The following is a 14,853-nucleotide window of genomic DNA, read 5'->3' on the forward strand; positions in this document are numbered from 1 at the left end:
CTACTTCCTAGTTTCACTTTAATTTTCAACTGCAGCTTATTTGAAATAGATTTTATAGAACAATATAGATGTTTACTCAGTTCGACCCTGCCACGCTCTGTGGATTGTATAGTTTTATTACTGGAGTTTTGCTGTTAATTTGTGTTTTTTTTTTTTTTTTTTTTACTGAACTCATGTGATGTAAGAAGGCCTTGTGCCAAGATAGGCTCTATTAAATAAAGTTCATTAACGTTTGGAGCTTGACGTACTGTACAGACATTTTCTTCTCTGCTGCTTTAATTTGAAATATTCTGCTTTTCATTTTTCTCCCGGGGTCCCCCCTGAAGTTACAAGTTTCAACTATAATATCATGTCTGCTCAGATGGTTAACTCTGATATCAGACACAAATAACAAGTCGTTAAACTGTGTTACAATCATTCAGTTGGATATGGAGAATGTCTCGACTCTGGGAACAGATGTCATGCACATGAAACTGTAGTCATGCCTCCTCATTAGGCAATATAACTCAATCCAATGAACATTGCGAGGACAGATCCTTTACAGAGGAGAACACTCCCAATAACAAGCCAATGAGGTAACCTATATATGGATGGTTTTAATATCTGTAAAATGTGGTAAATGCTTTTCATGAAAGAAGCAATAAGGAGAAAGACTGTCCTGTGATATGGTCCTTTAATGGAATGTCAAGTAAAATATAAATCTTATCACATGCCGGTTAACAACTGTACTAAATGTCTACTAAATGTCAAAAAAATTGCAAAATATGTAACATGTGATTACAGTGTTCAATGTTGTGATGGGGATAGGAGAGTGATAACTACACAAAATGTAAGAGTGCAAGTAAATAGTATTTCTTCTGGATGTTTTACACAATATCTTTGTTTGTATTAAGGGTCCTATATGTGAGATATCTACTGAATTAAACAATAAAGTGACCGAGCTATATCCTCAGACTTAAAGGAAACATGCTACATTGATGTGCTGTCTTCTCTGACGACAACGCAGCAGTGATGATGTCTTTTAAGTTTTGATTCCAGTTCTGAATGGTCTGTATTTGCTTGGACCAGGAAGAAGAAAAATAACTGATTCTAGCCGACCTAAATAGCCGTGGCATTTTTCTAATAAGGGCCGCCAACAGAAACGTGCTAAAACCAGGATAAATATTGGAGATGCTCTTGAAAAATGGCGAGAGGTTTAAACGCATCATACTGTAGCAACCTGCATGCATATCGACTCTAGGGAAGAGTGGCGAGGAACATCTATAACACTTTTTCCTTTCAGGGGTCGCAGGGGGCTGGAGCAGATCCCAGCTGTCATTGGGCGAGAGGTGGGGAACACCCTGGACTGCTCGCCAGTCAATCACAGATCTCGGGGGAGACGGTTTGAACCAATGTTTAAAATTTCGACTACAATAAATAATTGAAGAAACTATATTATATCGTTCCTGTAACTAATCTTCTTAGGGTCCACACATGAAAAAATGACAGTAAACACAAAAACAAAATATTAACGCTTCCCTCCGGAGGTCTAAAAATCAAAGGGTACCAAGGGTAGACCCAGATTAGACTGGAGGGATTATATATCCTGTCTAGCCTATCGGAGGCCGAATCCCCCAGGAAGAGCTGTAAAACGTTACTGTGGAGAAGGAAGTCTGGGTTGACGTACTTTGACTCAACCCGACCTCAGGTAAGCAGAAGAAAAAGGATGGATGGTTTTTAATGCACAGACATTTACATGGGTTTCAAAAGCATTTTCTAAATAATGAAGAAGAGAGTTCATATTTATCTGACTACTTGTCTGCGATGATGAAAAAGTAGCCATGTACACATTGTGCAGTTATATAGAAAAGAACACAGTTGATCGTGATATCCAGTCAAATCATTGACAGGATAATCTTCATCGATTTGTGAGACCGGTGAAGATGCACAGCCCTACAAATGCTCATATTGGGATGTGAAAGTGTGACGTATTCTGAACAGTTCTGAGTTTCTGAAATGTCTGCCTGATGTGTTTGAGATTCGCTTAGACCTTGCATCGACAAAGTTAAATTATCTTGGCAGGAACAGTATTGACTCTTCCAGACGACCTCATCCCAGAGAATTCCCCCTCATCACAACACTCCATGTTCAGTTCTCCCTGTGTTTCTCACTCATCTGAGTTTCCTCACTCTCTCTTCAAGCATTCATCTGGGGTTAAAAAGAAATGTAGCTGTTGAATCCTCACATTTCTGATTGTAGTTTGCTGTGGATGCAAAGAACTGGTGTCTTCATCAGTGAGCTGCTTTTTGTAGAACCCCTAATATCTGTGTTTAGGGGGAGTGCACTATGCAGGGGATATTTCTCCCCCCCCCCCCATAAATACAGGGAGGATAAGCAACTACCTGCATGCCACCAGCTCAGGTAGTACTAACATATACTTCAGTCCTTATGCACACGTTTAAGATTTCCTTTTAAATTTAAGAGGATATTCTCGCTACCTTCACAATAAAGAACCAGAGCACCTTCATAGAGAAAAGTGAGTTCAACGCTCTGTGTCAAATTAGTCAAGCAGATAAAGTGTTGTAGGAATCCACCGATCGATAACAACACACACACATTCTCTCTCACACACACACACATTCTCTCTCACACACACACACACACACACACACACACACACACACACACACACACACACACACACACACACACGGTCACACTGAAGAAGAGAGAGAAATACAGTACAAGTCTTTTCCTATCCCGTCCAAATAACAGTCACATGCCTTCTGAAGGCACGAGGCTTCATATCACTCAGTAATCTGCAGAGGGAACAATCGTAGCACTGTGTCTGCAGACTGTCAGAGGTGAGAGGCATCACAACTCTTCCTCTAGTTCTACAAGCAAGCAAGCAAGCAAGCAAACACACACACACACACCCACACACACACACACACGCACACACACGGCTCCACAGGTGCAGTTTGAGCTCAACAAGAACTCATCCAAGATAACCTACTTATTTGACTTATTCAGCACAGATTGTTTATATCATGTTTTAGAAACCAACATATGAACCTCCCTGATCAGATCTGTCCTCATTAAAGGAAACATTAAAGACCCCAACTGTGGTGGGTTTTTAAAATATTGATCAATAAAGATTTACAAAGACAAAGGAGCACAAACTCCCTCCCACAGCTCCATGAAACTTAATTTATTCAGACAGACAGAAACAAACACAAACAGTTTGACATCAGTTGGGTTTATAAAAACTAGTTTCCAATAAGGTTAAAACAGCAATAAAAAAAATCACACAATTATGTTCTTTCCACATTAAGCAGTTTGACCTCTGTTCGCACAGAGGAGCCAGTGTGTGTTTGACAGAGGTTTGGTTGCTGCTCTTTTAAGGCTGTGACACACACACGCAAGGATCAATCAAACATTCACATGACGACTGAAAGTTCAATATGCAAGTGAGCTTCCAGGAAATCCCCTACTTATGTGTGTGTTTGTGTCTAACAGGTGTAAAACTGTGTCAGACTTCACATCTAAAATTTGCAGAGACATTTATGATTGCCCTTTTTGTTAAAAGACTATTATAAATTCACTTACGATAACAGTAACTTTCTGTTGGCCAATAAGAGGCAGAAACAACATGTTTATATGTTTGTGTGAACAGAAAGGTCTTAGAATTCTCTTTACTTTTGTAGTCTCTTGTTTTGGAAACTGAAGCCAATGCTGAAATAAAGAAAAAACTGCAATTCCTCCAGAGTCCACCTGAGGCTAACAAAATGGGTACATCCTTATTTGGCCCTGATATTTAAGCATAACTATACAGCATAAACAAGCATGTACAGCACAGTCTGGTTGAGAAAAAGTCAGCACAGCCAGTTCAGCAAATTCAAGCACTTTTGTTTGCACCAAGTCCTTACAATGACCTATCGTGTGCACAAATAGGCCAGTCTGTGGTCTGCTGTACAAAATCAGTGATTGAGCACAAAGAACCACCACACCCACGAGACATGTACAGGGAAGCACACTTGATACATCATAAATATAATACATTGGTCCTAGAGGAACATTTTATTTAGCATTTTATTTGTTGTTGTATTTATTAAATATATGTTCTTCCTTTCTATGTTGCTTTTTGCTTTACATCACTTTGTCTGATTTTGTCTCTTTTCTGTTTAATACACCACATGCTGTACCAACTATCAATGACACAAAATGGAAATATAAAGAGAAACCAAGATAAATATATACAATACCTTTTGCTGCGTTTTTCTTGTTGAACCTATACCTCATACTTAAAGGAATACTTCACTCATTTGCATTACGCGTTGTACCATCAGCTACAGAGCAGGTAAATGTTTAAAGTCATTAAAATGATGCTGTGAGTATTAAGAGCGGTTTAATGTAGCTGCAGCTACCTGCTCCTCTCTCTGCTGTCATGACTGTGAGCTTCTCCAAACACGCTGAGAGACACATCGACATACACTTCCGCGCAAACACATACACAAACACGCGCAGCCCACCCGTACTTGTTCCGTGACCCCCTCAAACGAGTTGGGAACACGTGATCCGGTCAAACGGTCGGCATCTCTCCGTTCAACGTCCTCTCACGGTCGCTGTAGTCTGTGAACGTCTCCACTTTATTCATAACAGAATACAGATAACAGGCCCCTCAGAAACAGGTCTACTTACCAAATAATGCTGGATCGAATCAAAACAGCATTAAACTAAAAAAGGTTGGGCGACACACACACAAACAATAGATCAGTGAAACAATATTGATCTTCATCCTTCCCATCCTGCACACACACACACACACACACACACAGAAGAAGAGAAGCTGTAATGGGAGGCATGCGTCACCATTCATGCTATTAAGATCTCATTCCACTGTTAATCTATTTATGAGTGAGTCTCTCGATTTCTCTCTTCTTGCAGCCTGTGAAGATCAGAATGACCATTCTCCTGACTTGTGTCTCTTTTGTAGGCAAGCTGTAACAGAAAATCGACCAATCAGCTGAGCATGGGCAACACTAAGGGCATGCAATACACTAACAGAAAGTTTAAAGAATGCATGTCATTTTAAAAGTCCATCCATTAGCCTCCGCATATCCAAGATGGGGTCCCAGTGGCAGCAAGTGCAATAAGTCAACCCAGACCTTTTCTCCCCACCGTCAAAGGGAGGAGTCCAAGAGGCATCCTAATCAAATGCCCGACCCACCTCAACTCGAAACAAACGATTATCGGCTCTACTCCGAACTCCCCCCGAATGTCTGAATGTTTTTTTCAAATTATTTTCATGTTCAAAGTGGCACAGTGCAGTTGTATATGTTCAATGTTAGATAGGAGACATCCAGCAAACACCTGACTTTTGTGGTACATGGTGAAAACGTGTTTCTTAAATAGTATTTTGCCTTTGATTCAAGGACTGGATCGGCCCAGCAAGTGGGATAGAGGAAGATCCTGAAAGAGAGACGGACAAAAAAACAGAGCAGCTCCAACCACAATATAGATTAATGGCTGTAATGTCAATAACAACGCTTAAGGTGGAGATGTTAGTCTGATTGATGTAGTCATGTGTTTATCTTTAATTTTACTTCTTAATAAAGCATAATTCATAGCTTTCTAAGACCTGTATTTATGTAGGTCAGGTGACAATGGCCAACAAACCCTTTGGCACGCAAAACTAAAAGTCAACATTTAATGCTTTTAAAAAGTGAGCTGCAAAAACCCAACATTATATCACTAGCTACTAGATCACAATCCAAACAATGACAAAAGATGTAGTCGAGGCTGACGGAGTCCTGGGAGTGATTCTCTCTGCTACCCAGCCCCGGTGAAAACGAACTCTGAGTTGACTGCCGTCAAGACGAAGGAGCGAAACAGACCTGAGGAAAAGAGTGTGTTTACATACATGATGGTTTCATCACAGCAGCACGTATAGCATCAGCACGCCAGCTTCCATTGATGGTCTTTGATGCGACATATAGCGTTTCCATGGCAACAATAGTCATGTCTGTCATGGCAGCTGCCACAACAAGTAACGTATCGCTACAACTATAAAATGAAGAAGTCCTCTGGCTGAGATAACAGTTAGTAAAACATAAGTGAATGTAGGAACTCAACAAAGAAAAATATATTATGTTTAAGACCTGGGCAATAAAACAATAAATAGTGAGATATCATTTTTCCTCAACAGATTCAAACCTATAATTCCACCAGAAGATTGTGAGAGTAAAATGGGCAACGTCACATACCTTTACCTGCCCCTTTACCTAATGTTTACCTAAACGTCCCAAACGAGTGTTAGTGGACCCTCAGCAAGCAGCAAGGTCAACAATAACTTTGATTTACATAGATAGAACTTTTCTTGACAAAGTTATAAAGCACTTCACAAATAGCCTCAAATAATAATTCAAAAGTATAATACTTAAATTAGTCAGGCGGTTTGTTTTCATTAGTGTTGCATAGCTCAGAGAATATTTTAACATTTGTTACTTAAAATGATCCCGCTTGTGTATAATTCATGTTGAGTTGTTACACCACAGACCCAAACAGCTGATCATTGCGCTTAAGGCAGAGGAACATGTGTGGTTTTTTTCAAGGCAGCCTATATTTACTGCCAAGGCTTTGGTTTAAATTAGCTAAATTATGTGGAGCTATCGTCCTCAACAGCATGGCAGGATAGCATTGCTTCATACCTGCCCTCCGACTGGTCTCTCCTTAAAGGGGCCAAGCTGGTCGACACCTCCTGTGACTAGTATAACACTACTTCAAATATACTGGACTTTCCAATTAAGTTTACAGTAGCCAGGAGATGAACAGTTGCTTGCTGACTGCCTAACAGCTGACAGTTATTCATCAATGATAAGTTATTCATCAATACCAGCATGAGAAAGACTCCTGTCTGACAGGGCCAACCCAGTCCCCACATGCTCTCTGAGTGTGTGAGCGCTGGGAGGTGGAGCGCTCTGCTGAGTTAAAAGGTTATCTTGGGCTATTGGGTTTGGAGCAGACTTTTTTGCTTGATACATGAATATTAGCAAATGAATTAAAGATTAAATTAAATTAAATTAAACTGCACATAAACATATCATCAGATGGCAGTAAGAGTGATGTCTGCAGACAGACATCTGCAGATTTCCATCTCCAGAGACACGAAGGGTCAGCAGAGAATGACTAAATATAACCTGCTATATTCTGTCAGTCTGGAAATCATTGTCCACTATACCTTAAATACATTATATACTGTGTATATAGTTATACATACATAGTGGATGGACTTAATTTGAAGTACCATGACACTTGCAAACAGGAGGGTGGAGCAAGCAAAGGTTAGACACACATTCAGAATAAAAGACACACATAAGAATATAGAGTCACATTAAATCAATATCAGAAATCCATGTTGACAATTTTCAGCTGTACAAAATCCTGCAATGCTGTGTGCTCTGTAACAAATCTGTAAAAACTAAACTAAACTGAAGCTCACATCTGTAGCCTGGAGAGTTTCAACATGGTAAAGAGGGGCTTTGCTGAGCAAGGACAAAGGTACGTCAGCCTTTTTAAATTCTTTTTTTCTATTTAGGAAGTGTTTCTGTGACGAGAAGGAAGAGTACGAAAAGTGCTGCTGATGATTAAGAAAGTATTAAGGCACTGGTGTAGTTCACTGGTTACAGCACAGCACTGGTCACAGGCTTGACTCTTGATCCCATTGATTTTTGGTGCATATCATCCCCCACTCTCTCTCCACTTACATTTGCCAAAAAGCCTCCAAAAGTCTTAAAACAGAAGTCATCTCAGCTGCTTAAGTGAAAGGTTGAATGTGTTATCAGTGAAACATAATGAGAGCCTTTGATTGCTTTGATGCTGCTAAAGACCATATTTTATAATAATAATAATAATAATAATAATGTGTTTTAACAATAAAAACAGTGTTTATGTATTGTAATTTCAACAAATGTCATGCACAAACATCTGGACAGAACAACATAAATCACCATCGAAATGGTTAGAAAAAAGAAGCCTGAACAGCTCAGAACAAGAACATGTGTCAGTATTTTATTATCCTGAGTTTATAAACATTTCATTTTGTAAAATTTCAGGTGTGAAAAAATAGGCCAGTCATGTTAATGTGATTTGTTTAAATGTCTTACGAAATTATGATCAAGCTCTTAGACCGCCACTTATTTTGATTTACGTTTTTTTTTCTGTTTTGCGAAACGGACTCTTGTCTCAGCTGTTGTGTTTCCAGAGCTAACGATGTGACTCAAAGTTTTGAAAATGTCTCTGTAAAATGTTTTTTTCCATATGTAAAGCTTAATATACCGTAAATTCCGGACTATTGAGCGCACCTGTATATAAGCCGCACCGGCTAAAAATAGGTAAAAAAATGTATTTGTACATATATAAGCCGCACTTGATTATAAGCCGCAGGTGTCCACGCTATAACAAGAGCTATTTACACAGAAAGACGTGACACAAAGACATTTTTTTAACTTTTAATGAAATACGTACTACTGGTAACATCCGCAAATATGAAGTCTACTGTAAATCCTTTATCAAACAGTGTCTGTAACGCGGCTGATGAAAAAGATGACCGTAATATATTTCACAAGAAAAAGTCCATCCATTCACTGCCTCAGAATGACTTCATTACTCACTTCCTCAGTCTCTGTTGTCGCTGTCAGTGTCATCTTAACGTGCAGCAGCTCTGTTAGCTTCTTTGAAAGCCAGGTCGATCGCCTTTAACTTGAAAGCTGCATCATATGTATTTCTCCGTGTGTTTTCCATGATGAGGGTGCGTGCATGAAGCGCAAAATGACTGATATTAAGATCCGACGTGACGAAGTCAAATGTTTTTGCGGCACAAGCTCATTGTCCTGCAAGAAAAATCCATAAATAAGCCGCATCGTTTTAAAAGCCGCAGTGTTAAAAACCGCGACAAAAAGTAGCGGCTTATAGTCCGAAATTTACGGTAATTGGGTCATGAATCATCATGACCATCGGTTTAAGCATGAATTGTATATAATGATAACTGTATTTTATGTTTCTGATTTGATCTCATATACTGATCATATGTCATTTGTTCTCCATCAACATGTTCCACAGTGTCCCCCTCAGGAGGATAACATTTGATGTTTTGAAACTCGCTGAAAGGTGCAATTGTTCCAGACATCTCTTCATCTGCTTCATGCTGGTCTATTCAGTTTTGTTATTCCTCATACTGAATATGCCGTCTGAAGGGGGCACTAAATGGTTGAATATAAATACACGATTTAAAAGACCACCACCATCTGCTGCTCATTTTACTACTAAAGGCATCTTACCATCTTCAGGAGTGACGACAATGACGAGTTCAAAAGCTCCAGAGAACACAACTGAGCACCAAACACCAGTTCCTTATAAATCTCCAGGGCCCTGGAGTATCCCTATAAGTACCACTTCACCATAAATGAGCCTAACAAATGTGAGCTGCAAAGACCCTTCCTCGTGCTGATGGTTCCTGTAGCACCACGCAACAGGTTGCACCGCAACGTCATCCGTAGTACCTGGGGAAATAAAAGCCTGGTCCTGGGCAAAGTGGTTACGTTGTTCTTTGTTCTGGGGCAACACATCGGAGAGGAAGCGGAACAGATCCAGAAGCAGCTGCTGGAGGAGAGCGAAGAGCATCGCGATCTTCTTCAGAGCAACTTCATGGACAGCTACAAAAACCTGACAATCAAGACCATGGTGATGATGGAGTGGCTGGACTTGCATTGCCCTAAAATCTCCTATGCCATGAAGGTCGATTCAGACATGTTTCTTAATTTGCCCAAACTCATCAGCATGCTTTTAAATGCTCCAAAGACAAACTACATGATTGGACATTTGGAGATAAGAGCCCCTGTCTTGAGAGATACAAAATCTAAGTGGTTCCTTCCGGAGTCTTTTTACCCCAATCGATATTTCCCACCCAATGCCAATGGTATGGCCTATGTTTTCACTCTGGACCTGCCTAAAAAGTTTGTGGAGGCCTCCAGACATGTTAAAGCTCTCTTCATTGAAGATGTATATTTAGGGATGTGTATGCAGCACTTAAAAATCTTGTTCACTTTCCCCCCAAGTCCGAGTCATTTTATTTGTAATATTTTGTATTACAGTCGCTGTGAATACTCAAAGCTGATATCCGTCCCAACAAGGGATTTCATGGATCGTGTGAGGATTTGGAAAGACTTTAAAAAACCTGGATCACACTGCTGATCCCATAGACGGCATACAGCAGCAAAAATACAGCACTATGTTGATAACTTTTGGCATTGTTATTTTTGTTTGAAGGTCACAAATTATTCAAAACACACTTTATCATGTTGTTCAATCACTAACATGTGTCCGTAGCCTGTTTCCAACCCTGCATCTATGACAAAAGTCCATCCTCACCGTCTTCTGCCCCTCCACTTTTTAGAAAATATGTGCTCAAACAGGCCGTTTGGAGATTTTTCCTTCATGACATCCCTGCCCAGGTGGGTGAAACTCCCACAGCTAGGTGTTTAGTCTTCCCCTCTGAGTCTGCCTTCTCACCATAAACAATATTGCATGGAGTGAGAAAACCAGAGCCACTCAAGCATTTCCAGAAGGGCATGGTCAGACGGCGTGTTCTGAGCAGAGCTGAAACAGAGGGGTTTATAGGTATGATCAAATACAGGGCAGAGTGGAAGTGGAAACTTCCAACACATGTTTTGGGGAACTCTGAGACTTATTTAAACTTACTTAAAAGGAACAAAATGAAAACACAGTGAGCCACGATAACAGTAAACATAAATCATCAAACCACGAACAAACTGCAGAAGACCAACAACAGAAGACATTGGGCCTCATTCACTAACAGTGTGCATGCACACACATGTGCTTAAACAGTGAGAACGTTTGAAGCACAAATCTGAGATTCATCAATATATTCTCACTTGAATTTATTCTACTCTGAAAACAAAATTGAGAAATTCCTTAGACCATGCATACACACAAATGAGTTGCATGACATATTAAAATACATACAGTAAAAAAAAACATCTCTACAAATGTATTTTTTAGTTTTGAAAAGAAAGGAATATAAAACATGAACTAACGAATGCCTTGACAAAATGTGTCAAGTAATCATTAAGTGTTTGCCTTTTCATCCTTTTATTAAAATCAAATTGTTGAAAACTCCCACTAATACTGTCATGAAATATCACATCTGTTACCAAAACCAGCTGATTCATTGGATCCTATTTCACATGGAGCCTATTCACACGGACAGGCAGATTGGATCTGGTCACTTTCAATTTGTAATGTGGACAGTCAGTCATTTAGATCAGAGTCTGATCAGATTTGGGGAAAGAATCACATTTTGGCATCAGTCTGAACAAAGGAAGAGAAGCAGGAATCAAGACAACAGAGAATAACTACAAAGTAAATCAAGAAATACTAAAGACACAGAGAACTCAAAAAACAATATCCACTAGAATACAGAGAAACAAGAAAAATAATTTACGAAATAAAAAACTAAGGACCAAACTAGGAAACATTACACACAGGGGTAACAAGCAACAATACGGAATAATTAGAAAACAAAACAAAATAACTCACAACTCTGAAATACAAAACTAAACCATGACATTAATCGTTTAATCAATGATGCCAATCGATACATTTCCTTATCATAGCACGTAATCATAAAAAACGCTATTTCACACACAATGAAAAACCAGAATGAACATAATGGCCGCAGCCTCTGCAACACCATCACACTTTAAACTCGTGCTCTGTGCTCCAGTTCTGACTCCAGAAAAATGACTCAACAGGATCCCAGTTGGAAAAACGACTTTCAAAACGTTCAAAATCCTCTTTGACATTAAAGCTTACAGTCTGAAGTTACAGCCATGTAATTCATTACTCACCCATTACTCTCATTTACACTCATCTGTTTGATGTCCTCTGCTCTGCTGTGGAGCAAAGTCCTAACATGTCACATAACTAATAATGCTGTACAATAAAACTAATTATACAATTTTACCACATGTTTAAAGCCAAGACTGAAACAGGGCTTCAATTAAGAGTCTCAATGGTATAGTTTCATTTTTTTTTTTAATAATTTTATTTTTAAACATTTTGATTAATCATTTCATGATTTATCAATTCTCAAAAAAGTTGTTAATGGCAGCCCTTTCACTGTGTTTCCCCTCTTTGGTGCCATTTTCTCTTGTTCATTTGTGTCAACTTTCCAGATTTCCTTAAGAAGCTCACAGGCTTGTGTATCCTAAAGGCCGTTGGATCTTTTAACACTTTGCCTTTTGTCACACATCACTGTCTGTTTGGACTTAATTTATACAAACCATTTGCTTGGTCAGGTTTTTTTCTCCGATGAAGAGAAGTGAATTAAACAGCACTGCTCCAAAAACTTCATTTAAGTAAACATTGATGTAAGACTTGCATCAAAACCAGGATGTTGTCCCACTTTGTTAAAAAAACAAATAGAGCTTAAAGTTCAATGTGCAGCCCATGTGCTTTACTAAAGAACCAACAGGAAATAAAAAACAGATACTGACAATAGATCAAACTCTAAAAGACTAAAACAAAAATGACGGCCATACAATCATTAAAACATCGAAGTGAACACAGTAAGAAATAATGAAGTGTAAAAACAATGGTAAAACATGGACCAAGGCGATGAAATTACTCCAAATTAAAAGGTAGGTATGGGTACTATACATGTAGGTCTTCAGTTTACTTTTGAAAAAACCCAGAGAGTTTGCTATTTTATTGTCCAAAGAAGTTTAAGTTTTGGAGCATAACAATAGAAAGTGTTTTACAACAATAAAAGCAGAACAAATAATATCAGTATAAGTGGTAATACAGATAAGACAGCTGGAGACAGCTGATCAGCACAGCTCTGTGCTGATCAGCTGTCTCCAGTCTTTAAGGACATTTGAACACCTCATTGAAGATATTCCACGTGCCAGCCTCTTTCAAGTCCTCCATCATCCCTGTCCCCCAAAAAAACAAAGACCACAGGACTTAATGACTTCAGACCTGTTGCCTCTGTGGTGAAGTCTTTTGAGCGCCTTGTGCTTTTCTACCTCAAAGACATCACAGACCACCTCCTGGACCCCCTGGAGTTCGCCTACAGAGCCCACACGTGTGTCGCTGTCAACCTGGCCCTCCACTCCATCCTCAAGCATCTGGACTTGGCAGAAACCTAAGTCAGGATCCTGTTTGTGGATTTCAGCTCTGCTTTTAATACAATAATCCTGGCCATGCTCCAGGACAAGCTCTCTCAGCTGAACGACTGAAGACTGCAGGTTACAGATTCTCTGTTATTACAACGTGCATGTTGGCACATGGAAATAATGAAATATGAGAGAGAGAGAGAGAGAGAGAGAGAGAGAGGGTATTTTCCGCAAGGATGACACGCAAATTCGTGAAGCGTATCCACATTTTGGGGCGGCAGTAGCTCAGTCTGTAGGGACTTGGGTTGGGAACCGGAGGGTCGCCGGTTCAAGTCCCGGCACGGACCAAGTCCGGAAACTGGTCTGGTAACTGGAGAGGTGCCAGTCCATTTCCTGAGCACTGCCGAGGTGCCCCTGAGCAAGGCACCGAACCCCAAAACTGCTCTGGAGCGCTCGCTGTGGGCAGCCCCCTCACTCTGAGACCTCTCCATTAATGCATGTCACTAGAACCCTGTTTGTGCATGAGTGTGTATCTCGGCCTATGTGTGTGTTAGACAGAGTGTAAAAAACTGAATTTCCCCTCGTGGGATTAATAAAGTGTAAATTATTATTATTATTATTATTAGTGCCAGACATTATATAACATGATCAAATGTTTCCAAACGAACAGACGTTTCCTTCAGTGTGCGTACTGCTGTCTGATCAGCTCCATGTGGTGTTCACATTCACTGGGCTTAGTAAACTTTCAATATGATTCTGGCAGTCTATTCTTCTATGTTTCCGTACCATCATACTCTATCTCTGTCGCTGACTATTTATGCCCCATGAATCTTTGCTATGCTCCGCTACTTAACCAGCAAACCTCTGTGTGATTGGAGAGCCTGCGCAGAATATCAATTATGGAAATGTTCAGTTATTATGACATATTTACAGTCTGATGAGAGCTGGTGATAAAGGCGCAACAGCAGGCTACTCTTTTTTAAAGTGATGTCATGCTGAAACTTTGAAGTGCTCAGCACAACACTGTCACCTCTGGGAGGCCTAAAAATGAACCATCTGTAAATACAATTTAGTTAGAATTTTAAATTTCTGTTTTTACAATAATCAGAGGTAAAATAAGTCAGGAGATGCCAGAGCTTAACGCCAGTGTCTGGAACCAAGAGGAGTGGAGGGTTTCTTCAGTCCGGTTCATATTAGCATTCCTCTTGAGTGGAAACTAAAGGAGAAGAGGCGGTTCATTTAGGTGGGGTTTATTGGGAAGTAAATACTTTTTTTTTGTTCAATACCTTTTTAATCCGTGAGGAAAATTCTGTTTTGCACTGTTATTTTACAGACATGCTTCTCACACACATAGGCCCGAATCACTCACACGAACCAACAGGACCTGTGGACTCGCATAATGGAGAGATGTCAAAGTGTGCCCAGATTGTTTGGGTGAAGGCTTTTCTTTTTTGAAAAAGGACACATCATTTCATTATCGATTAACATTGTCAATAAAAGCAACATTACATGCTGTGCACCCAGATAAAATTCAGGAATGGAGTTCAAGGTGAAACAAACGAGCCGCGATGAGCCGCGACCCATTGTTGGAGTGAGACAGACGTGCAGCTGTTTTTCAGTCAATCAAAAAGACAGTTGAAATCAGCTGTTCTATACGTTGACTTTTATTCTGCTGATT

The 14,853-nt window shown here is 39.8% G+C and overlaps 1 protein-coding gene across 1 annotated transcript; it reads left to right on the forward strand.

Moving 5' to 3' along the window:
* Positions 1-9,337: 9,337 nt before the first annotated feature.
* On the forward strand, positions 9,338-13,208 carry LOC306827193 (beta-1,3-galactosyltransferase 2-like; the record flags this gene model as incomplete). The annotated part of the gene is given in 3 exon segments (XM_079348863.1): positions 9,338-9,407; positions 9,410-10,093; positions 13,093-13,208. Coding segments are annotated over 3 exon segments (870 nt in total).
* Between the last annotated feature and the right edge of the window lie 1,645 nt (positions 13,209-14,853).

Source organism: Symphodus melops, assembly GCF_947650265.1.
Source record: "Symphodus melops genome assembly, chromosome: 7".
Classification (NCBI taxonomy): Eukaryota; Metazoa; Chordata; class Actinopteri; order Labriformes; family Labridae; genus Symphodus; species Symphodus melops.